Consider the following 26,174-nt stretch of genomic DNA (forward strand, 5'->3'; position numbering starts at 1 on the left):
CATTTTTCACAGAATTAGAACAAAAAATTTCACCATTTGTATGGAAACACAAAAGACCCCGTATAGCCAAAGCAATCTTGAGAACGAAAAATGGAGCTGGAGGAATCAGGCTCCCTGACTTCAGACTACACTACAAATCTACAGTAATCAAGACAGTATGGTACTGGCACAAAAACAGAAATATAGATCAATGGAACAGGATAGAAAGCCCAGAGATAAACCCACGCACATATGGTCACCTTATCTTTGACAAAGTAGGCAAGAATATACAGTGGAGAAAAGACAGCCTCTTCAATAAGTGGTGCTGGGAAAACTGGACAGGTACATGTAAAAGTATGAAATTAGAACACTCCCTAACACCATAAAGAAAAATAAACTCAAAGTGGGTTAAAGACCTAAATGTAAGGCCAGACACTATCAAACTCTTAGAGGAAAACATAGGCAGAACACTCTATGACATAAATCACAGCAAGATCCTTTTTGACCCACCTCCTAGAGAAATGGAAATAAAAACAAAAATAAACAAATGGGACCTAATGAAACTTAAAAGCATTTGCACAGCAAAGGATACCATAAACAAGACTAAATCGGGGCTTGAGCTTTGTCACTTCAAGGTCTCAGCTGCTCTAAGCAGAATGTGACTCCTCAAGGGGTCATAGAGGGACAGCAGCTTTGGAGTCTCAACCAGAAATACTCATCCTTAGAAGGAGCCCTCAGTTTCACTTTAGTCATAGATATGAGGTCAAATAAAGAAACTTGAACCCTACACTCTAGGACAGGGATCAGAGCTCTGTCCTTCCCACTCCTAATGCTACTAAAATAGCTCCATTACCCCAAAGACAATATTCCTTAAAACTGTGCTGTCCAATACAATATGGTAGCTATTGGCCACATATGGCTGTCTAAGTCTAAAATAATGAAAAATAAATAAAAACTTAAAAAATTCAGTGCCTCAATCATACTAGCTACATATCAAGTGTTCAATAAGCTATGCATGGCTAGTCCACCATAGTGGACAATATAGATAGAGAACATTTCACAAAGTTCTATCAGAGAGTATGACTGTAGAAGGATGCTGCCTTTTCTTTATAACACTCTACAGGGATGCCCTGTCAAGGCGATCAGGTATGTTGCTAGCACATTTCTCCTATTCCTGTTTTAAAATGCAATTGGCTACATATGGTAGAAACCAGACTACATGGCCTAACCGAAAAAGCTTTTTTCCTCCTGAAACATGAATTCTAGAGCTAAGCAGTTCTAGGCTGGCCCTCAAGTACTCAGGATCCTTCTACTTTTCTGCTCTACCACCTTTAGCATGGGGTTTTCACCCTCATGGTCACAAAATAGCTTCTGCCCTTCCAGCCATTGCAACTGCATTCCAGGAAGGTAGGATGGAGAAGCATAATATACAAAATATCCCATCATCATTTTCCATTTTAGTGCATTCTGTCTGGCTTCAAAATTTCACATCTGCATCTTTTGCCTGAAGAATTTCTCTAGTCTTCCCCATCCACGTGCACAGAGAATTAATGCCCCAGGAATCACTCCTTAACCAAAGACTGACAGGAGCTGGTGTATAACTCACTTGCTTATTGGGTGAGATAAGTCTGAAGCACATATATTACACTGGCTCCAGTCGTTTCCCCAGCAGGAATCCTAGTTGACCATGTTGGTAACTGGCTTGATAAACATACCCTTTACGGCTGTTTTCCCTTGCTTGACTCACAACTCCACTTCCTGAGACCACTAAAATCTTTGTCTTAAATAGACTGAGCTACATTTCCTGAGCCATACAGTGTCTTGATTGGCAGCCCCACAAAAGATATGCCTACCCAGAACCTGTGAATGTGACCTTATTTAGAAAAAGTGTCTTTGCCAATTTCAATTAGTTAAGGATCTTGAGATGACATAATTATGGATTACTTAGGTGTGCCCTAAATCCAATGACAACTGTCCTTATAAGATACAGAAGAGGAGAAGACACAAAGAAGAGAAAGCCCTGTGAGGTAAAGGCAGAAATTGGAGTGATGTGGCCACAAGCCAAGGAACTCCTGGAGCCACCAGAAGCTGGAAGAGGCAAAGAAGGATCCTCCCCTAAAGCCTTTACAGGGCGTGCACCCCTACTGATACCTTGACTTTGGATTTTTGGCCTCCTGAACTGTAAGAAAATTAATTTCTGTTCTTATAAGCCACCCACATTGTGGTAATGTGTAACAGCAGCCACAGGAAACTAATACAGATGATAAGGAAGATTCTTGGAATATTTGGAGGGTTACAGGAAGCAGCTGCCATTTGTGGAAATACACACACACAAACACACACACATACATAGTGCTGAAGATCTATTGATTTGCCGCACTGACATGAAGCAACAGATGGAGCTGCAACTGTTCTATATGCTGCTAGATCCTCTTTGAATCTCTCTGCCTCTTGGGCCAAGTGTGTGTGTTTATCTCCATGACAAAGGGCTCTGGGTTCTGCAGAATACCCTCATCACTGAGGTCAGAAGCAACACAGTTGGTCACAGGCTTTATTCCATCCTCATGATTTTCCATCTCTTGCTTGTAGCTTCCAGCCTGCCTTTGATCACACCCCATGTTACAGCCATCTCCTCTTTTCAGGATAAACCCAGAAAGCAGGTCACATATTTTACAACAGATAACTTCTGTGGTCAGAGATAAATTTATCTTGTTCTGGCTGGCATGAAGGATTGAAAGAATGAAAAGATGATCTAATCCAATCCACAATTCCCCTCAAAAAATGATCTATATTTCTCTTGCCCCAGGGGATAAAATCAAATCCAAGCCACAATCCCCCCCACCAAAAAAAGTGATCTATGTTTCCCTTGCTCCTTTTTTCTTTAAAACCCGGACTTGTAAAGAAAATAGAGCTGGAGGAGGTTCCAAGGATTGGAGGAGATAAGTCATGCATCCCTTGATGGTATGTCACACCTTGTGTGATGGCCTGAGTTGTGTCCCCCCAAAATTCATATGTTGAAGTCCTAACTCCCCATACCTCGAAATGTGACTGTATTTGGAGAGAGGGTCTTTAAAAGGGTAGTTAAGTTAAAATGAGTTCATTCAGATGGGCCCTACTCCAATTTGACTGGTGTCCTGATAAGAAGAGGAGATTAGGACACAGACACACACACGGAGAAGACCATGTGAAGACACAGTGAGAAGACGGCCATCTATAAGCCAAGGAGAGGGGCCTCAGAAGAAACTAACCCTCCTGGCACCTTGATCTCAGACTTCCAACCTCCAAAACAAAAATAAATTTCTGTTGTTTAAGGCACCCAGTCTGTGGTACTTTGTCATGTTAGCCCTAGAAAACTAATATACCCTGCTTCCAGAGGAGCCCTCTGGGGATACAGAACACTGACCATGGGGTGGGTGGGGCTAGAAGCTGAAATTCTGGTTTGAGACTGGGATCTCAAAAAAAGTTACCCATGGTCAAATGTAGAGTAGGATGTTTTAGTTGTGGGGTTGTTTTTGTTTTTGTTTTGAGGTATGTGGGCCTCTCACTGTTGTGGCCTCTCCCGTTGCGGAGCACAGGCTCCGGACAAGCAGGCTCAGCGGCCATGGCTCACGGGCCCAGCCGCTCCGCGGCATGTGGGATCTTCCCGGACCGGGGCACAAACCCGTGTCCCCTGCATCGGCAGGCAGACCCTCGACCACTGTGCCACCAGGGAAGCCCGAGTAGGATGTTTTATAAGTGGAGGAGCCTTTTGCCTTTTCATGGACTATTTCCAAACTTTGACCATAACTGTCTCCATGGTGACTGAAAATACATTAAAGATTTCTGGAGCTCTTCTCCCAAGTTCTCTCAATTGCTTATGCTCAAGGGTTCTCTTAGGATCCTAAGGAATGGAGGATGGAGTATCTCAAAACATACCCATGCTTTAATTTCCCTCCCCTCTTTGGGAGAGGTAGGTGCTCAAATGAAGCTTAATTTGATTTAGAAAAAATTAATGTCATGTTTCTTGGACAAAAGGATCATGGAGTTGAGTTATATCTATAGCAGCTAGAATCATGTTACCTTCTGTTTACTTGTGTTTTCCCCACACCTTTAGTAAGGTCTCATGTAATGTCCCACTTGGTTCATTAGGCTGTAAGAAAATAACGCTAAAGGTCCAACGTCCACCCATGTGTAATAAGGAGACACAGAGCCCCCTGAGACCAGCATGGGGATGTCCAGGCCAATTAGTCCCTGAAGTCAAGAGTCAGGGCTACAAGTCCCAATTACTCATCTCCATGGGATCTGCTTCCCCTATTCCCAACCATGGGGTGTATGAAGTAAAGGGTTAACTCAGAGGATAAAGGGTGCTCAAAGCCTGCACATCCCCAATAAAGGACTGGCCCTAGACTGCCTCCTGAAAGGACCTCTAAGCCCCTGGAATATCCTGCCTGATAAAAGTGTCTTTGTTTACCTGGGGCCTTAATCCATGCCAGGTAGTCTGTGCTGACACTGTAGCTGATGATGAATGCCTGTTTTTGTTTACCTGGGACCCTAGAAATGCTGTATTAGTTTGACCTCTGGGGGGGACTACAGAGTGAGTTGTGAAGGTCAGCAGGAACTCCATGCCTACATGACAGACCCTAATAAAATCTCTGGACAACAAGGCTCAGGTGGGCTTCCATGGTTGGCAGTATTTCATATGTGTTGTCACACATAATTGCTGGGAGAAATAAGTGCTGTCCATGCAATTCCACTGGGACACGACAACTGGAAGCTCACACCTGGTCTCTCCTGGCCCCTGCCCCCTGCACCTTTTGCCTTTGCTGATTTTAATCTCTGTCCTTTCACTGCAATAAACCATAAATGTGAGCATCAGAGCTTTCTCGACTTCTGTGAGTCCTTCTGGCAAATCATCAAACCCGAAGGTGGTCATAGGGACTCCCGACACAGAGGCCATGGATATTGTTTTATTATGAGAAATAGTAGTTTTCCTTTACCTTCTTGAGTTCCACCACTCCTTGAGAAAATGAGGAACATGAGCTGATCGCTCACCTTGTGGAACCTGAAGCTTCCCTTACCCTCAATCCCAGGGAAAACATCTCCTCCCCTGCCTTGCTCATCACCCTCCCACAAATTCTCAGCATATGCCCAGAGAGAAACAGAGCCCTTAGACATCTTTCATCCCTACTCTTTTATCTCAGTTTCCCCCAGACGCGCTGGAAAGAACATGTGTGTTCAGTGCACAGTCACTCATGCAGTGGTCTTCCCCAGGAAGCCCCTCCCCAGCCCCCTTCCCTCCTCTAGGCGGCAGAGCTGGGGGCTCTCACATGGCACTCTCGTTGCCTCCCCGTCCCCTGGACGCCGCCTTCTCCTGTGCCATGAGAGACTTGTAGGGCTTCCCCAGGCTGGGGAGGGTGAGTTCAGCTTCCTGCAGCTCCAGCTCCCGCTGGGACAAATGCTCAATGACCGCTGCTCCAATAGAGTCCCCCAGCACATTGGTCATGGTGCGAAGTCGATCACTGGAGGGGGGCGGGCGGGGGGGGGAGAGACAAGCCACAGTTAATCGAGGTTTGAAGAGCTCCACAAAGAAGAGGGTGCAGCAGCCAGGAGCTCCTTGTGCCTAGAAGTTGGGGTTCACATTCCAGTCTAACACAGTGTGGACCAAGCTCTGATATGCTCACATTTGTTACTAGCAATGCAATTCTTTTTTTAAAAAAATGTAAACGTCTGATATAGAAAATTAGGAGTTATGAGCTGAACAGCATACAGGATGAGGAAGGTAACCACTGTGAGTAAACAAGGCCAGACTGAAGACCATCTAAATGAGACTCAGATCCAGGTGACAGCTCCCAAGTGGAGACAAAAGTCCAGATTTTTATATGTAAACCTCCTATTTTTAAAAGTGGAGGAAATTCCCTGGCGGTCCAGTGGTTAGGACTTGGCGATTTTACTGCCAAAGGTGCAGGTTCAATCCCTGGTCGGGGAACTATGATCCCTCGAGCCACACGGCGTGGCCAAAAATAAATACATAATTAAAAAATTAAAGTTGAGAATTTTTTTTTTGAAATCTGCAAGCCAGCTCTGCCCCCAAGGATCACCTTTTTGGTGACTTCTACATAAAACAGGTACAGCAGGGCTTTTCTGGATATTGGGTAAAGACCCCATTGCTTACCTCCTCCCTGCCCTACTTCCCAAGGTTAACTCTATAGAATTTGGGATCCACATGGCTTGGGATATTCCCCCAGGCCACCTTTTCATTCTAAAATTCTAGAACTCTGTCCTTGCTGGAATAAGAGCCCATGTGTTGGGAGTGCTGCAGGGAAAGTGGAGGGTTCGAGGACAGAGAGTACCAGAGTCTGACGAGCACTCACAGGAACCAGTCCACAGCTATGATGAGCGTGATGTCTTCAGTGGGCAGGCCGACCGACGTAAGCACAATGACCATGGTGACCAGACCTGCCTGGGGGATGCCAGCAGCCCCAACGCTGGCTGCTGTAGCCGTGATACTGCACATGGAGGGAAAACACAGCGAAGAAGGAGGAAGGAAGGGAGAGATGAGGCAGTGTCAGAAGACACACAAAAGAAGGGAAGGGGTCAGTTCCCCAGGGCATCTTAAATCAAATTCCCCCAAATAAAGAGCAAATCCAAAGCAACTTTCATTGAATGCCAATGCAGTTATGTTCCCTCGTCCTTCGTTGGGATCTGGTTAGACGTCCACCCAATGATAGAGGTTTTAAACAATTCATATTGCAGATGCGAGAGTAAGGATTTAACCAGCTGTTTCTGGGGACTGGAAGAGGGCAGAAGAATCAACCTGGGCAGCAGCCGTAAAGCAGAAGCTTGAGTTCCCCATCTGCGCATATGCTAGAAGTAGGTAGGTCAGTATAGACGGGTCCAGCTGCCAGGAACAGAACTCTGGAAGGTGGGCCAAATTCAGAGTCAAAAGAAGAAATTGTCTATGGTGTTGAGTGAAATTTAAACATTAGACATTTACACATACAAGGTTTTGGAAAACTAAAAGGTAAAACACATAGAAAATGAAAGAGATGGTGATCCACCATCAAGTAGAGGGTCAGACTGGATCAGAAGTAGGCTAGATTTTACCTCCTGCATCAATTCGGATGTCTAGCATGGTATGCTAAGAAGAATTATAAAACCACTGGGCTTGCCAGGAAAGGTGTTAGGGCCCTGAAGTTGACGGCCCCCCTCCCTGGTGGCTTCTGAAGTCCTTTCCCAAATTCTATAGTCGTGAACATAGAGCTACTCAAGATGCTTAACACAGATGATGTCTCTTACAGAACAGTGATTGAGCAAACATTTGGGCTCACGAACATGGAATGGACTTTGGGGTCCAGCAGATTTTATTTGTCAGCTGTACACCCTTGGACATAAACTCAGAGCCTATATTCCCTCATCTATAGAATGGTAGACATATACCTACCTTGAGGGGTTATTATGAGCAGTAAAAGAGAACAGTGCTTTGAGAATAGGGCCCCAAGAAGGGTCATTATTACCATTATCCTAAGTGAGAGAGAATATCTCTTCTGAGTGCTGGCCCTGGCATAAACAGTGATGAGTGCATGCCCTCGGGAGGCAGCAATCATGCTCTCAATGGAATGATAAGATCCAGCTAATTCCACCTGGATCCAATAATCCACCTCAAACTTTTTTAAGTTTAGATTCTGTCCAAACTAGGAATCCCTAACCATCCAACCACAATCTGCCACTAAATTCTGAAGCAATTACCTGATGGGTCTCAAGCTGGCCATTGCCACCAAGCTCTTTGCATAGATTAGAAGCTAGAAGTGATGCTCAGTTCCCTGATCCATTTAAGAACACCCGTCAAAAGTCCTTACCCTTTCTGATGACTTCTCTACTCCCCAGAATGTGAAAGTTCCCCATGAAAGGTGCTCACTGCAACGTTTGGGACCCTAAGCTAGACAAACAAACAAACCAAAACGTGTTCCTTTGAAATTATCTTCACGTCATCTTCACTGCATCCTTGGTTTCCCCTAGAAAAGGCTTCTCATACCACAGCCTTCTGTTGTAAAGGCAAGGAAGATTGTTTGAAGAAAGACTCAGAGGCAATCTCTGGGTTGTGTGGTAACAAGGTAGCTGGGACTTCCTCTACCCATAGTAGAAGGGACTTCACATGGGCTCAACATCTCACAGAACCTCCAGATGCTATCAGCCAATAGTGCCCAGATTTAAGCTGTATCCCTGAATGTCCCTCAGCCATTGGGACCCAAGTTCAGCCTGTTTTCCTTATCTGCAGAGTGGTCTCTCAGAACCCCTATAAAAAGAGAGAGCACTCCATCCTGCTGCTGACCCCAGTTATCAGTATTTCCAGCCAAGCCAGCTTTGTACTATACTGCATGACATTGCAGTACCTGCCTTTATCCACAATCCCTATGAAGCCAAGAGGGGCAGAGAGCAGTTAGGGAGGGTAGGATGCTCCATTAAAGAGCATGGGTACTGGAGTCCAGTTTCCCTGAGATCATTAGCATTCTAGGTCTAAGGTCTTTATTTTTATAATATGTGAGAGACATCAGCATACCTTCATATGCTATAGAGAAAGTTCAAGTAGAGGCAGTGGAATTGAAAATGCAAGTAAGCAATGGAATAGCTGACAGAGTTAGAAGATAGGAGGGATGAGATTTGGGGAACTGTAGAGAAATGAGTTTTGAATAGAGCAACAGATCCATGTTTAAACTGAGATCAGGGGAAAGAAAGCATGGATGGATGCATACCACAATAAATTTGAGCTGTGGGAGCAGAAAATTGGGTCCATTCACACTCAGTCACCTCAGTGACACCCCTGAGGTATAAGGCAATATGATCTTTTACACGGAAGAAAATTGGAGAATGGAGCTGGAAGATAACTAGAGTGAAGATTTGGAATGAGGGATGGATAATGGTGCCACCATATAACTGGGTGGTTTATCAACCCTGGATGCACAGTAGTATCCCCTGGGCAGTTTTCACAAACATACCAATGCCTATACCCTACCCCCACCATAAGAAAGTCAGAGCCTCAGGGATTAGGCGGTCTTGGGTAATGCTAACGTGTAGCCAAGACTTTGAATCACTGATATAAAGGGATTTCTGAGTGGAAATACACTTAGCTGATAATGTAATGCGTCGTCTTGTAGTGGTCACTGTAGTAATCACCACAGTGGGTAGATTTTTCTCTAGCTGGGTTCAGACACCTTGACATAGGAATAGATAAAGCGGTTGGTTGAAATCCCCAATGTTGAGGATTTGGAAAGACTAAGGGGTAAGGATGTCAAAGACGCTCTCACGAAAATGAAAGAATGAAGCGCCATACTCTCTGGTCTGGAAGCTCATGGTTCCAAGTGTGGTCCCTAGACTAGCAGCATCAGCATCACCCCTGAACTTGTTAGAAATGCAGAATCTCAAGCCCCAACCCAGACCCACTGAGTCAGAATCTGCTTTTGAACAAGACTCCCAAGTGATTAGTATGCACATAAAAGTTTGAGAGGCACTGAACTAAAACACATAAAGGGAAAGTGAAACCATAATGGAGGGAATGAGAGGAGTTGAAGAAGCAAAAATTTTCATGGAATTAAAGAAAATACGTAGGGGAAGTAAAGTAAGAGGATGGAGAGATTGGAGACTGTGGCCATGATGCACATACTCGAGATGTCAGAGCAGGCTAAGCAGAGGCAAAGTCCAGGACATGGCCCCAAGGGTAGGTGGCTGGAATTCCAAAGGTCAGCGAACTTTGAAAAGAAGATGATGGAAGAGTCACCTGTTTGGATGTTGAAATTATTCAGGGAGAGGCTAAGAAAATGGAAAGAAAAAGAAAGCTATACAGCATCAGCTGAGTTAGATAACCCTTCTCTGGATTCCTAAAACTCTTACGCTACCCATAATAAGCAGATAATCTTTTTTTTAATTTGGCAAGGGCAGTAATGGGACTATGCATAGGACATCATGAGATGTCATTCAAAGATCCCACGCTTGTAAAATATTTAATGCTGTTTATGGCACATAGCAAGTGTTTTATAAATGTTGGCCATCATCATCATCACCACTATCACCATCGCCACCCTTATCACCCCCATCACTACCATCACCACTATCAGCACCATCAACATCATCACCACTCTCACCTCCGTGATCTACACCATCATCAACAACACTGTCATCATCATCATCATCAGTGTGTCTTTTTCCTTCATTAGACTGGATCTTCCCTGAGTTCAGGAACCATGTCTTATTTTTTCCTGCACCCCTCAACACATCCCCCTTCCAACATCCAAAGGCTCCCTTTACTTCTTGCTGTGACTCCCTCCCCTCCAACACCCCCAGCCAAGCTAATGACTTCTTAGGTCTCAGCTGTTGGCAGGTCCCACCCAAGGTCAACTCACCTGATAGTTGTGATCTGACCCAGGTTGAGCTCGTAGTTGTTGACTTGAGCGATGAAGATGGCGGCCAGGGCCTCATAGAGGGCAGTGCCATCCATGTTGACGGTGGCCCCCACAGGCAGCACAAACCTGGTGATGCGGCGGTCCACACCCAGGCCCTCCTCCAGACAGCGGAAGGTGATGGGCAGTGTCGCAGAGCTGGGAGAGAGAACCCCAAGGGCTGAGAATAAGTGGTGGCAATGGGCCAAGGGAGGGCTCCCCCTGAGAACACTGGGAGGCAAAGTGAGAGCTAGAGCAAGGGGAAGATGGCAGGTGTCTAACATTTCAGAGGCTGATGATTGTGCATGGGGGAGAGGAACTCCTCATGACACAGAGAGCACACAGCAATGAGGTCCCCCAGGCTGAAGGTCTCTTGACCCACCTAAAGCCAATAGCTGAGGGCTACTTACTAGACACTAGTTCATGTCACCAGTTCACTCTAACTATCCACTCCCAGAAAGGAGGCAAAGGGCCTTCTGAGCTCCCACACCTCAGGGCTAAGAGAGGGGTATTACAGAAGACTCCTATTCCCCACTTCCCATGTTTATTCAGGGAGTGACCTCAGCTACACTAACCTTCTAGGTCTCTCTCCCCACTTGGGATCAGCTGGTCCATAAAACATGTGCTCTGTCTGGTCAGCTTTATATCATGCAGTGAGAATCCTGGACCCACAAAGGGGATCTTTGGGTGTCCATGCCTGTGGCAACCCAGTGAGTTTAATTCTGGGGTACAATGGCACCAATCCTCCTTGGCCACAGATCAAAAGGCACATTCTCCAATAGGTGTTACAAGCAATGAAAATGATACTTTTCTTCCATCTGGTTGGCTCTAGTGATACCTCTCAGATTGTTTTGAATTTGATGGTGGAGAGGGGAGCTCTTTATGAAACCCCTGAAACCACAAAAATGAAGGAAGCCAAGGGAGCTCCCAGAGGCCATCTCAAGGGGAGATGAGACCCTATGAGGTAGAAAATGACTGAGATCATGAGGCATGTTGGACCCTTTGTCTTAACCTCAAAATTGGCAGCTGGTTCTCCCTCCATATTAAATAGAGAAACAGGGACTTCCCTGGTGGTCCAGTGGCTAGGACTCCATGCTCCCAATGCAGGCGGCCTGGGTTTGATACCTAGCCAGGGAACTGAATCCCACATGCTGCAACTAAAAAGATCCCGCATGCTACAACGACAATCCCACATGCGGCAAAGAAGATCCTACATGCTGCAACTAAGATCCAGCGCAGCCAAATAAATAAATATTTTAAAAATAAACAAATAAATAGAGAAACAGAAAAGGAGGGAAAGGGGTTAGGAGAGCCAGCCCAGGACAAAGATCAGTGCCCAGGTGTTGAGCCACCTGGAGACCTTCAAGAGCACCTGACATTACTATGCAATCCAGATGAGGTTCTGTAGTGGCAGAGAGGGCAGGGCTCCTAAGAGAGCCTTTGAAAGGCAAAGAGTGAACCTAGGCAGGGTACCAGTGGTGAGGAGCAAGGCCATACCTGGAAGACGTGCCCATGGCAGTGATGAGGGCCTGCAGTATTCCTCCAATGAAGGGGAAAGGATTCCGATGGGTGATGAGGAAGTAGATGAGAGGCAGGATACCACCGGCATGAAGGAACAAACCCACGATGACGGTCAGGGTGTACATGCCCAGCTGACCCCCCAGGACGGCCATGTCTTCCATCTCTAGGATCTTGCCAGCAATCAGGAACAGGATGCCCACAGGTGCATACCTGGGCCAAGCCAGACACCTGTCAGGCCTCCCTCATGATCTCCCCTACAAGCCTGGAGCTAGCATCCCCCAGGCTTTGCGACATAGACCCTGGAGCCAGGCAACACACACCATACAGCACCCTACTCCACTCCAACCTTCCCCACACAATAATAAATGGGGCTGGGTCCCACAAATAAATCCCACCTTTTCTTCCTGCTTACCCACAGCTCGCCCTCAGAGCAGAAGAGTTCCTACAACTCCAAAATATACATTCTTATAAGGTCTCTCCTTCACCCACACCCCGATTCAAGTCCCCTCAAATAATCATTGTCCTCAGGGCTTTTTCCCTAGACATTGCCCAGACACTCCCTATCTCTGGCCTTCTAACTTCCCTTATTCACTTCCCCCAACTCTTTGCTCTACATTTGGAACCTGTATGCCCCTATTCTCTTTCCTATAAGTACTTATTCTCACTCATTCGCCAGTCCTAAGTTATTTCACCTGGATTTCCCACAGACATCTTAAACAACCTGTCTTAAATATTATACGATATTGCTTATATGTGGAATCTAAAAAAAACTGTACAAATGAACCTATTTACAAAACAGAAATTGAGTCACAGCTGTAGAAAACAAACTTACGGATACCAAGGGGGAAAGGTGGGGGAGGGATAAATTGGGAGATTGGGATTGACATATATACACTACTATATATAAAATAGATAACTAATAAGAACCTACTGTATAGCACAGGGAACTCTATTCAATATTCTATAATGACCTATACGGAATAAAATCTGAAAAAGAGTGGATATATGTATGTATATATAACTGACTCACTTTGCTGTATAGCAGAAACTAACACAACATTGTAAATCAACTCCACTCCAATAAAAAATTAATTATAAACAACCTGCCTTATTAAATTATCTGTTCATTCACTCAACAAATATCCATTGAGCACCTACTATGTTCCAGTCACATGGTCCCTGCCCTCATGGTGCTCACATCCTAATGGGGGAACTATGCAATACACAGAGAAATATGTCATTAAAAACTTCAGGTGGTGATAACTACAAAAGAGAATCAGTGAGTGGGGCTGTAAGAATGAGTGGTCAGGGAGGGCTTCTCTGAAGAGGTGACATTTATGCTGATACCTGAATGATGAAAAGGAACCATGCATATTTGAGCGGAAAGCATTGCAGGCACAGTTCAAAGACCTTGAGATGGATGTGAGCTAGAAGTATTGGAGGAGCAGAAAGAAGACCAGTATAGCTGGAGCAGTGAGTGAAAAGTAGAGAAGACAGATGAAGCAAGTTCATAGGGGGCTCACCTGTTTTCCCCTCAAAACAGTCCATTGCTTAGTTTTGTGAGTTTCTGCCAGTGATGCCATAATTCACCCATCACCAGGCTTCCTTTGTTATTTCTCTCTCTTTAGAAATTGAAGTCTACACTTGGTCATTGTCACGGGGGATGTATTGGAGGATGTGAGGACCACTTGGGGAGGTGGTGCAACAGCTTAGGTCAGAAATGATGAGACCCAAGCTGAGATTGTGGGAATGAGGATACAGGGGACTCCTCCAGCCACATCTGTATTCCCCAAGCTGGGCTTGAGGTTAGCCCTGGTGGGTGGTTGCTGACTTGTCTCCAACTCCAGACCTACCTCTGTGAATAATCTGTAAACTCCTTTCTCAAATCCTTCACCTCCATCCTTCCTTTCTCACACTCTGCAAAATTCCTCAACTCTGGATCAATTGCACATAACTTCTTTCCTCCTATACTCGGCGACCTGGCACATACGGATATTTTCCCAAACGTGCCAAGGACATCACTATAAACTCATGGTTCCCAATTCAGTTGAGCTTTCAATATTCCTTTTCAATCTTCTTGCTCGTCCTTGATAAGCTTCCCCTCCCAATCCCCTCAGCTGCTTTTCCAAGCTCTCAACTTAGCCTCTAGCCCCCCACCCAACTTTCAAATTATTTGGGATGATGTACAAAGTCTTCCCCAATTTGGGAAGACAGCCTCGTTAACATCTTCCACCACCACTCCCTAGGTAGGCTCCCACCTTCTTGAACTCCTTATCATTCTCCAAACAACTCAGGTTCTTTCAAGCTTTGCATGTTCTATTCCCTCTGCTTGAAGTGCCTCTCCTTTCTTCCTCTCCTGTTGGATTCCTACTCACCTTTCAAGACCCAACTAAGAGGTGGATGTCTCCATGACTTCCTCCTCACCTTCCCAGACAGAGTTTACTGTATATCCCTCATTGGCTGCTTACTTATCCATATTCCCTATACTTTTTTAATGTCTCTTGACTCTAGAACATTCCATCTTGTATTATATTTATCTAATATGTGTCTGTCTCCTCCAAGACTTTGAAAGCTCTTTGAGGACAAGGACTGAATTCAATGTATCTCTGTATTCCAGAGTTCAAAGTAAAGTCAGCCTGGGAAAATGTCTGCTGAAAGAGTGAAGGGATTTAAAGAATAAATGAATGAATGCGTCAGTTACGGAATAATCAGTGAGAGGATAAATGAGTGAGAAAATGAGCAAATGAGACATGAATGATGGGTGAGTGAATGAATGAGTGGGTTAAGCAAATGGATGAATGAATGCAAGGAATATTTGATTGAGTGAATGAGAGAATAACAAATGTAGAGATGAACAAGTGAGTCAAAGAATGAGTCCAAATGGATAGATGACTTGGTGAGTAAATCAATCAATCAATCAAAGAATTAACTAATGCATGGATGAGTTTGTGAGTGAATTTATGAGTGAATGAACGTATGAATGAGTGACTTAACCAATGCACAGAAAAATGAACAAATGAATGGGAAAATGAATGAACCAATTCATGGAAGAATGAAGATAAATAAATAAATGAATGGATAATTTGGCCAATCCATAGAAGAATGAGAAGATAGATAAATGATGGACTGAATGAACAATGCACAGAAGCTTGAGTACAATGAATAAATGAGTGAAAAAATAGATGAACAAGGGAGTGAATGAGTGAATAAATCATTGCACAAAGGTATGAATGAATGAGTGAGTGAATGAGTGAGGGTGTGAATTAACCAATACATATATAAATGACTTTGGCCAAGTGGTCCCAACAACCACTTCAGGAGCTGCCCCACAGCCTGACTTCCCAGCCCTGACAACACCCTTCTGTGTGCCATCACCACCACCACCCCGCCCCTGTCACAGCCCAGCACTCACCAGATAATGATGCCCACCAGCCTCATAATAGCCTCATTGAGGCTGTCGAAGAAATCCCGCAGGACTCGGCCCTTGTGTTTCATGCCACCGATGACCAGCCCAAAGGCCACCGAGAAGACCACAAGGCCCAGGGCGTTGATGCCATTGGCTGAGCCAGGCACAGGCACAGTCTCCTCAAAGCTCAGCACCTCCTGCAAGGTGCCCATGGCCCGTGTGACATTTTCCAAGAGGCTGCTTCCGTTCTCCATTGAAGATAAAGGAGGCATGGAGGTGCCCAGCTCAGATCCATTATCTGTCCTCACAATGGTCCTGGTTACCAACCTCGTGCTGTACTGCGTCTTAAACTGAAATAAGGAGATATTTGGCCATAGACCAATGCATAGTAAATTGAGTGCATAAACAGGTTAATGAGGGAGTGAACAAGCAATGAATGGAAGAATGAGTACAGATTCTGCATTTTTCACAAGCTCCCTGGGCAACGCTCAGACAGGTTTTGGGGTCTGTCTCCTCAACTGTCTATGATCAGAAGCCTTGGTTCCTCCTCCATTACCATCCCCAGGCAGCCTTTGACCTAAGTCCTTCTCTCTAACCTTTCCTTGATCACCACACCAATAGGAAGCACATTCTTTCTTTCAGACTCTTCCAAAAGCCCCTGGGCAATGCTCTGTCAGGTTCCTTTTCCCATCCCTCACTCCTGGAACATTCACTCAGCAGCAAGCTCCCCCAACCCTCCAAACCTCCTTGATCAGACTATGTACTTCCCCCTGACCTGTTTGAAGCAGGCCTCCACAAGGTTGGGCGGAAACATATTTCTGCAGAAAAACATCAGATGAATGAACGTGGTTAGACCTTAGAAGAGAATCTAGACTGATAACAGTAATAATAATTGCAATGGCAACGATAATAATAGCAGCCAACATCTGAAAAATGATCTAAGTGCCTTACCTATGTGATCTGATTTCAACACCACAATAATCCTAAAAGTGAGTGTGATTGATGTCCCCATTTTACATACAAAGAAACCAAAGCACAAAGAACTTATGTAAGTTACCCAAAGCCACACAACTCCTAAGGGGTACAGATGGACCTCAAATTCAGGCCTGTCTGAGCCCTTTGGTATGACCCTATGCCACCTCAGGGACTTCAATTCACACACAGTGATGTCTCCAAGAAAAAAACACGGAAAGCTCCTGAACTCTTCCAACGCTAGGTTCCCCCCAAGTCAGTGACTAGGGTAGAACTATGACCAGCCCTGGTTCTGGCAGGCAAAATCTTGCTACTTTAAGAGAATCACTCACCTTCCAATGGATCTTGGGAACACCAGACAAATACCATTTGTCCTGAGCCCATCTCAAGATGCTGCAACTATAGTCTCCCTAGCCTACAGGTCAAAAGATCATATCCTAGGAGTAGGCTGCTCTCAGAGGATTTGTGCAAGGCTCCAGGACAGAAAATAGGTACCAAAAAAGCTAGGCCCAACTTGGGTGTTGCATTTCCAGGCTGGATTAGCCTGTCCCCTTTTTCTCCCCTTGAGTACACGTTGTTACATGTAGGGATGGAATTCCCATCAAAATTAGAAAGGACGTCACCTGACCAGGTCCATGAAGGCATCAGCCGTGGGAATGGTCTCGATCCGGCCCTCTCGGTGCAGCCCCTCCTTGGAGCCCTTCCCAGGATGGATGATGGTGACCATGAGGATGCCGATGAAGACCGCGATGACAGTGGTCACCATGTAGTATACAGCTGCCCGCATCCCCATCCGCCCTGTCGCCTTGTTATCCAAGGACGCCATACCTGGAGGACAGGTGGTGCAGCCCGAGCAGCCCCATCCACACCCCACCACCCACTCTCCCATCCATTTGCTCCACACTCCCCACACTACTACAACCAGTCCACCAAGCATCCCTCCTCCTTTGCCCCACCCCACATCGCCATCCTCCAATTCCCATTCTATGTTCCAAATACAACTTCCACTCCATCCTTTATCCCAAGCACCACTTCACTAACCTTCCCTCTATTCCAAGCCAACATTTTCAACCCCCACTCCATCCTCTATTCACCCCTGTTTTGCACCATAAGCTCATCTGCATTGCTCTCTTCATCCTCCTATCCACCCCAAAATCACACCTCCCTCCAACCCAGCTCACTATACACTATCTGTTGTAGATACTTTTGGTCCCCTATCAAGACACCCCTTACCATGCTGATACACCTATCCTTCCACAGCTGAGCATGTTGGCTGCTAACAACTCATGCTGCCCCCTTCTCTTGAGGGCTGCCCTCAGCAAAACAGGAGCTTACTCACCCACAAAGTCCCCATGGGAGACCTACAGCCAATGACTGATTGATACAGGGATTCAAAAGTTCAGCTCCTTTGATTTAGACGGTGGTAGAGTTGTGGAGAACAATTCTGTAGTGTTGCACATTCTCCAGAGCTCCCCATGGGATCAGGCTGAGAGGCCAACCTTCTTCTGAACCCACATTTCTACTTAGCTTCTTTCCCCATCCCATCCTGCTCACCTCACTTCCTCATAGGTTTCTCTTGAGAGCTACCCCTCAGTAAATCACTTGTGCAAATAGCCCCTTCTCAGTCTCTGCTTCCAAGGAAACCCAACCCAAGAAATCATTCTTCCTTCCCTTTATCTTTGTACCCATCCCCAAATCTGGAGATTGGCAATCAACCACCCATGGGACAAATCTGGCCCGCTGCCTGTTTTTTTAAATAAAGTTTTATTGGAACACTGCCATGCCCATTTGTTTACAAACTAATCTGCTGCTGCTTTTGCACTACAACAGAATTGAAGAGTTGCAACAGAGACCACATGGTCCTTGAAGCTGAAAATGTTTTCTACCTGGCCCTTTATAGAAAAAGTTTGCCAACCCCTGCATAGGGCATCCATACTTCCTCCCCCCCTCCACCCACAACCCTGTCACCTGTATCTCACCTGTATCTACCTTCATCCACGTCCCACCCCATTACCTTCCACACCACATCCCAGCTGCCTTCCCTGGATGCCCCACAACAGCCTTCCTTTCATCTTTGGATGATACTAAGCCCCTCTCAGGCTGGTATTTTACCTCCAAGGAAAAGTACAGGAAAGCTACTGAGATAAGTATTGCAGATCATCTGGGTTCTGGAACCCAGGTCTGATTGGGATCAAGGCTTTGGCCAAAGACTCAGAGCTACGTGCATGCTCCATGTTTGAGGTCCTGAGTTGGGGAGGTGGTCCCATGCTAGGAACAGTCATGGCTCCAGGTTTGAGCTTGGACTCCAGGATGGGTCTTGGAGGCCAACACTGGCCTGGGCTCTCTCACCTGTGACCAGGCTGGAGACAATGAGTGGCAGCACCAGCATCTGCAGCATCCTCATGAGAAGCTCTCCAGGGAAAGAGAAGTACTTGACCTGGCGATAGCTGAGCTGGTACGGGCGCAGGGCAAAGGCCAGGCTGACCCCTAGGGCCAAAATGAGGGGTCTGTAGAGTTGAATTTGGTCACTGAGTCCCAAGCAGGGGCCATCCATCCATCCCAAGAAGGGCGTGTGTGTGGGTAGAAGTGAAAGAAAGAGAGAAACATTCTATGTGTGTGCCTGTTTGTGTGTACATTGTGGAATGTATGAATTTATGTGTTACTATGTTGATATGTGTATAAATGTCTGCACACATTCATGTGTACATATGCACACATATGTGATAGTGTGTACTCACTTGTGCACATGTATCTGTGCCTGTATATGAGGGTCCATGTATATGAGATGCACATGTTTTTCCTATGTGTGTATACAGGTATGACTTGTGTGTGTATGTTACTGTTTTCAAGCATGGGGGTACACATGTATTCAAGCTCTTAAGTGTGTCGTTGTGTGTGCAGAGGAATGCATGTGTGTGTGAACGTGTTTGTAAGTTCTAGTATATGTGTGCAAGTGTTTACTTTTTTGCACCTGTATGTTTTGTGCATGCATAAAAACGTGTCCACCTTTGTGTGTTCGTATGCAGAAAGTGTGCGTTTGTATGGTGTACACTTATGCCTGTATATACACATGCATATAGATGAGACATTGTGTGTACCCACAGATGTGTTTGCAAGAATGTATACCTATTTGTGTGAGCGCGTCCTGGGGAGGGGGAATGGTGGACGTGTGCACCTGTGCAGGTGAGAAGAAGTAAGTGGAGGGAAGAAATATGCTGTGCGGGGAACTTCCCTCAAGTCCTCGCCCTCCAGGGGCAGAGCCCGCCCCTCCCAGACGACTCACCAATGACCACGGCGCTGACGGTCAGCAAGATGAAGGCGTTCCGGCGCAGGAAGCGCAGCACGTGCTCACGCTTCATGGTCTGCAGGCGCAGGCGCGTTCGCAGCGCTCTCTGCTGCAGGCTGTCCAGCAGCCGCTGCAGCAAGCCCACCCGGCCCAGCCGCTGGCCACTCTCCCGCAGAAACAAGCTGTTGCCATGGCTGCTCATCGTCTACCTGCGGGGTACAAAGGGGCCCGGGCCTGGTGAGGGGCCGGACAGAAGGTGGATGTGGGAAGAGGGGAAAGGTGGAAGAAGCTGGTGATGAACTCAGAGAGAGTCCAAACAGCAGGGGAGGGGCGGTGTCGGTCTGTTGGGATGTGCCTGCGCTGGGCCACCTGAGAACACTGCCAGGGGTTCAAGGGTCATGTCCTGGCAGAAAAAGATCAAGGTGTCCAGAATCACTCCCAGGCATGGCTGGGAAGAGGCAGAGAAGTAGGTCACAATATAATGGACGTTTTTGCCATTCTCTAACTCCAGACCCCTCCTTGTTTCATGAGATCATCACAAGTGATTGAGAGCTGACCCAGCTCCCAAACCAGACTGACAAATCTTTGCTGAGCGTCAACTTCACTCAGAGCCTTAAACAGGGCACTCTGTGGTTAGTCCCCCAAATTAATAAAGTTTGGTGTCTAGCCTGGAGGTGCCACCAAATGGGCTTTCCACAACGACAGAATCAGCAGGTGCCTGGCAAACAGTTCATGCCCAATAAATGCAGCTGCTCTGTGTGCATGCCCAAGTGAGCAACAGGGAGAGGGAGAGTCCCATGGGATGGAAATGGTGATAATTCTTGATCCCAGCACCTCCTCAGGATCCATTTTTGAAGAAAAATGTGATGTTCAGAGTCTCTCTGGGGTGCCAGGCACTGTTTCCCAAACTTCAGACTCTTTACATTCAGCCATATCCATGTCATCTTATTTACATACCTAAATAAATGTAATCCAAACTGGAAACTTTAGATCACTACTTGAAATGCTTATTATATCTTAATACACATTAAATAAAATGCATATAAGAAATAAAACTTGCCTATCCTTTTACCAACTAAACACCTTACATGTATAGGGCAGCTTGGAAATTGTGAGGAAAATTTGCCTTCATGGCCCCTTCCTCCATTAAAATATATATTAAAATTATATTGGGTATAATTTGGTATGCCAAATTGGTATAGAAAGGAATATATTATTCTGGAACTAGATCCAGGTGGTTGTTGTACAATGTTGCAAATGAACTAAATGCCACTGAATGCCACTTTAAAACGGTTGATTTTCTGTTGTGTAAATTTCACCCCAATTTTTTAGATGAGAACAGTAATATTACATATTAAAACATTTTCTTTGACTTGAAAGTTAAATTCTTTATTCTGATTTTAAAAGAAGTGAAAACTTTTGCATGGGTGTCCGTAAAAGTATCGTGGGCCTTGGGCACCTCCTATTCCAGAAAGATAAGCAGGCTTACCTATACTGATCTCACAGCAAAAAGCGGCAGCACCCCTCTTGTAGGCATACTGGCAATTCTGTTATCCCTATAGATTCATCCCCAGGCAAAAGGCTGACCACTACAGTTGGCATTGCCCGGGCTCCCTTGCCCTTTCAGTCTGACCAGTGGAAAACAGCAGGAGAATGGAAGGTGGGAGGGGATGTAGGTGGAGCATTCTCTCAGCTCCCCCTACCAGGCCCCTGTTTGGCATTGACTGTATTCCTCTACCTAAGGCCACAGCTCCTACTGAACAATCCTCTGCAGCTCTTGGCCATGTGGACATCTTCTTTGGAAAAATGACTATTTAGTTCCTCTGCCCATTTTTCAATCAGATTGTTTATGATTTTTGTTATTGAGTTGTATGAGATCTTTATATATTTTGGATATTAACCCCTTATCCAATATACGGTCTGCAAAATTTTTCTCCCATTCTGTAGGTTGCCTTTTCATTTTGTTGTTTCTTTTGCTGTGCAGAAGCTTTTAAGTTTGATGTAGTCACACTTGATTTTTGCTTTTGTTGTTTGTGCTTTTGGTGTTATATCAAAAAAAAAAAAATCAGTGCTGTGACCAAAGTTGAGCAGCTTCTACCTTACATTTTCCTCTAGCAGGTTTACAGTGTCAGGCCTTATGTTTATGACTTGTATCCACTTCAAGTTAATTTTTGTGAGTGGTGTAAGATAGGGGTCTGATTTCAATATTCTTCGTCTGTTTATCCAGTTTCCCAACGTCATTTGTTAAAGAGACTATCCTTTCCCCGTTGAGTGTTCTTGGCTCCCTTGACATGATAGAGGTGCTACTGCTACAATGGAAATCACATTACAATATATAAATATATCAAAACAACATGGTGTACATCTTAAAGTTACACAATGTTATATATCAATACGTATTACAATTAAAAAATAAAGACAATCCTTTGTTACAGCCACAGCTCTCCCCAGGTCCCCCTCTTGCTCCCTCCCTGCAGCCCCCCGACTCTTGCAGATCTCTGAGTGCTGTGCCAACTTTACTGGTTTAACCCTGTAAACAGTCCTTAATTTTCAATTCTCCTTTTTGAGTGTGCTCTCTGCTTCCCGGCAGATATACTAGATTCATCTAACTCCTAGAAAAAACTCTCCAAGCCACAGAAAGACAGTAAATATTGTATCCTGTGCTGGACTGTGCATATTTGGGTTGCCTGGGATGGCTGTACAGGTAAGGAGAACTTGGCCTCCCCCAGCTGCTCTCTGAGGTATCAGCGCTTCAGATACCTCTCCTTGCCACCAACCCCCTCCAAGCCCTAACCCCAACCCCAGTGCCTGAATCCATCCAGATCAGGCTGGGAGTCTTTCAGAGACAGACCAATAGGTAGTTCCCTGAACTTTTTTTTGGCTGCTGCTGGCTGAGCACCTACTTTTCTGAGATCACTATCTTTCTTGTCCTCTTTCACCCTCCCCATATCCCAAGGATGGGGTATCTGCCTCAGCTTTCCAGGTCCTGCTTCCTCCAGCTCTAAGCCCAGGTTCCCAATGTCAAACCCCAGTTGGGGTCCTGCTTCAAAGGATCTGTCACTTGAAACCATGATGGTTTTTTTCAGCTGGCTGTGAAAAATCCCGGACAGGAGACCACCGACTACATAGGAAATGTGTAATTATTCCCTCATCTCTAAGATGTATGTTCCCAGTCACCAAGAAATAGCATGAAGCTGCCCATGGGTCCCAAGGGAGTGTTCAGCTGAGATCCAAACTAGTCACAAAAAACTCCAGAGCTAGTTTTGTCTATTTCCTATCTCTTCCTTACAAAAAATGGTACAGGGCAGAGATGTACAAGCCATAGTGCAAGGACCAATTCTGGCCCACTTCTTGTTTTTGTAAATAAAGTTTTATAGGCACATGGCCATACTCATTCTTTATGTACTGTCTACAGCTACTTTTGTGCTACAAGTGCTGAGTTGAGTTGTTGGAACAGAGATTTTATGCGTCTCCATACAATCTCTCTGGCCCTTTACTGAAAAATTTTGGAGATCCCTGGCCTAGAGGAAGAGCGTACATGAGCTCTTTGTTTCAAATCCCACTCCACCTTTCAGGAACTGGTCACTTCCTGTGTGGCTTTGATGGCCCAATTCACGCGACACTTAGAACAGCACCTAGTGAGCATGAAATAGATGACAACCAAGGTTAATGAAAAGCAGAAATCCAACAGACACATGACTGAGGACTGAGAAAATTGTTGACAAGGGGGAGGGTCTTCCCATCAACATTGCTCGGTCCTGACTGCATTACTTGCCAAGCAATGCTTGACTTGAACTTGTTTTCCCAGGATCTTGGCCTCCACTTGGCCCCTTCTCAGTCTCTCTTGGACCCCCGGGGGCCTTCTCCCCTCACCCTGGCTTCTCTCTTTTCTAGTCTCTCCTGGTCCTAGGCCTTCTCTTGGCCCTGCTTCTTAGGCTTCCTACTCAGGAAACAGCCCTTCTAGTGTTCCAGGATCTTCAGGGCTTCAAGGACAGGTCCCCCACCTGGTTCTCACAACCTCCAGACTCTTAGATGTGATGAGAGGGGCATCTCTCAGAGCCAGGGGCAAAAAGGAAGGAACTCCTTCATTCTAAAGCTGAAGCAACCTACAGTGGGCAAACAAGGATGCTTTCCATACATTTTATCTCAATACTCTGCTAGCCTGAGGAGTGAGTGAAGGGAGGGAAAGACAAGGAGGAAATCACATACATCACACACCACATACACACACTTGAACACACAACGTCACACACCTCTTGTGTATGACTGACATATACACAACTGCACACAGACACACAGTTTCACACACACAGAACTGTTCAACATACAACCCACACACTTTCAGAAATGCAACTCCAAGTATTATGCCAAGTGAAATAAGTCAGACAGAGAAAGACAAACACTGTATGATATCACTTATATGTAGGATCTAGAAAATACAACAAACTACTGAATATAACAAAAAAGAAACAAACTCACAGGTATAGAGGACAAACTAGTGGTTGCCAGTGGGGAGAGGGAAGCGGGGAGGGGCAACTTAGGGGGAGGGGGTTAAGAGGTACAAACTATTATGTATAAAATAAGCTACAAGAATATATTGTACAACACAGGGAATATAGCCAATATTTTATAATAACTATAAATGGAGTACAACCTTTAAAAATTGTGAATCACTATGTTGTACACCTGTAACTTATATAATATTGTACATCAACTATACTTCAATTTAAAACAAAAAGAAATGCAACTCCATTCATGCAGCATCAGTCATACAGTTCCTACACACGCAAACACACACGCACTTGACACATTCATGAATGCCGTCCGACGCAAAACCCCACAGCCCTCCTCAGACACACAACCCCATACATACACACCTTCACGTCCTTGCACAACACCCTTTGTAAATGAAACTCCATATGGGCATTTGCAGTAAGTGCCATTCCTACACACACACACACAACTTGGGACACAAAACGTCAGACATCCAAATTCCTTCCCACATTTAAACATTCAGGCCCACCCACCTCTTTGGGAAGGCAACCCTACTCATAAATTCAGTCTCACAAACACACCACACACAACTTCGGACTCAGCCCCCCGCCCCCCGCAGCGATGGCCAAAGTCTGTCACAACCAGGTCCCTCCGGAGTTGGAGGAATAAGCCCCAGATAGGGAAGGGAACCAAGCCCTGGAAAGGGACCAGGCATCAGGCAGAGGTGGAAACCTGCCCACCAGTAGAGGCCAGGGATAGAGGGACAGGATGAGAAGGAAGGGAGATGGGCAGGGAGAATCTGGGGTAACTAAGGCGATAAGAAACTGATCAGGGCTACGGGGAGATGAGCGGAGGCTACGACTCTTAAGAGTCGGGGAGCAGCTGAGACAAAGAGCAGCCGAGAGATGGGAACGTGGGCGCAGGGGGCGCCCCACCCGCCCGACCCCAGGGTAGGCCAAGCCGGCCTCGGATCCCGCCTGCCCTGAACCACGGAGCCCCCGCCCTCGAGGAGCCGTGGTGTTCCCACTCACCAGGGCCAGGAGCTGCGGGGGCGGCCTGCCCGCGTGTCCGCCTACGCGCTGCGCCGGGAGGCAGAAGCCGGAGCCCAGAGAAGCGCCCGGCCGGGGCACGGGGGACCCGCCAGAGACCGCGCAGCGCCGGCTCCAGGACCAAAAGGCCGAGGTACCCGCGCGGAGCCGCGACGCGCTGTGCAGCGAGTGGGATCGGCGCCAGCCCTGCGTTCACGTGGGTGTGGGGGCCCCGGGTCGCTGGAGGTGTGGGGGGGCGGGATCCCCTCCGGGATGCCCCCAGCCTCCCCCGCGCCCAGCCCTGGCTCAGCTGCAGCTCGGGAGAAAGGGCGCCGCTGTTTGGGGAGGGAGGGGATCCTGGGGTAGGCGGAGTGGTTGGCCTCTCTCTTGTCTAGCCCCCGCCCCCCAGCTCAGAGCCGCGCCTCCGAGCCCCAGCCTCCCGCCGCCTCCTGAGCCCTCCCGAGGCCAGAACATCCCTGGAGAGCGCGGGGACCAGGCCCTGGCACCACTGGGCCCAAGCCCGCATCCTCAGCGGAGGTCTGGGGAAGGCGCGGGCGTGAGCGTCCGAGTGAGAGCAGCCCCTGCGTGGGCTCGGCTGCCCCTCTTCTCCCTCGGGGTGCACGTTCCATCCTTGGCCACTTGGCCGCTGTGTGAGCTTGAGCCAGCCCCTCTCCCTCTCTGTGCCTGGTCTCCTCGTTTAAACAACGGAGATGACTCTGCCGACCCCACAGAAAATTAAAGCTGAGAAAATTGAAGTGCGTGAGCATGGAAATCCTCCCTGCAGCGTGAAGCATTGTGCAAGTGGGAGGCAAATCACTGCTGTTAGTATTGTAATTAATATTATTCTTTGCACTCTTTAGGATACACCGGGCAATGTTGATTTTGCTTTTCTTCTCAAACGGCACTGACTTGGCTGTTTCCAATATCTCCTACCTCTCCTGAAAACTAATTGCCATTTTTAAGAGCTGAGCACAGAGCATGGCATGTGATAAAAACCCAATACATGTTTGCTGTTATTATTGTTATTGAGCAATTGTTGACGGCAACTTCCGAGTCTAGGCAGGCTCTTTTACTCATAT

The 26,174-nt window shown here is 46.5% G+C and overlaps 1 protein-coding gene across 3 annotated transcripts; it reads right to left on the reverse strand.

The window, feature by feature from the left end:
- Positions 1–5,132: 5,132 nt before the first annotated feature.
- SLC1A6 (solute carrier family 1 member 6) lies at positions 5,133–25,429 on the reverse strand. 3 transcript variants are annotated; one of them, XM_024134174.2, is made up of 10 exons: positions 25,099–25,429; positions 19,571–19,782; positions 18,637–18,774; positions 16,911–17,115; positions 16,091–16,133; positions 15,322–15,665; positions 11,886–12,119; positions 10,353–10,547; positions 6,330–6,464; positions 5,133–5,477 (listed from the first exon to the last, which is right to left on the reverse strand). In XM_024134174.2, the coding sequence occupies exons 2-10, from the start codon at positions 19,773–19,775 to the stop codon at positions 5,282–5,284; spliced, it is 1,695 nt and encodes a 564-aa protein (XP_023989942.1). In that variant the 5' UTR covers positions 19,776–19,782; positions 25,099–25,429; the 3' UTR covers positions 5,133–5,281. The 3 variants fall into 3 exon arrangements, with proteins under 3 accessions (XP_023989942.1, XP_007101481.1, XP_054947533.1); XM_007101419.2 differs by having other exon boundaries at positions 19,571–19,778; positions 25,099–25,249; XM_055091558.1 differs by lacking the exons at positions 5,133–5,477; positions 6,330–6,464; positions 10,353–10,547; ... (1 more) ...; positions 16,911–17,115; positions 25,099–25,429 and having other exon boundaries at positions 15,635–15,665; positions 19,571–19,775.
- Between the last annotated feature and the right edge of the window lie 745 nt (positions 25,430–26,174).

This window comes from Physeter macrocephalus, chromosome 2 (assembly GCF_002837175.3).
Source record: "Physeter macrocephalus isolate SW-GA chromosome 2, ASM283717v5, whole genome shotgun sequence".
Taxonomy (NCBI): Eukaryota; Metazoa; Chordata; class Mammalia; order Artiodactyla; family Physeteridae; genus Physeter; species Physeter macrocephalus.

Coding starts and splice junctions, on each gene's coding strand:
- SLC1A6 (XM_024134174.2), bottom strand. CDS start 19,775: ATGAGCAGCCATGGCAACAGCTTGTTTCTGCGGGAGAGTGGCCAGCGG. Junction 17,116..18,636: donor TGTCTCCAGCCTGGTCACAG/GTGAGAGAGCCC, acceptor CCTGTCCTCCAG/GTATGGCGTCCTTGGATAAC. Junction 5,478..6,329: donor ATAGCTGTGGACTGGTTCCT/GTGAGTGCTCGT, acceptor GCCCCCCTCCAG/TGATCGACTTCGCACCATGA.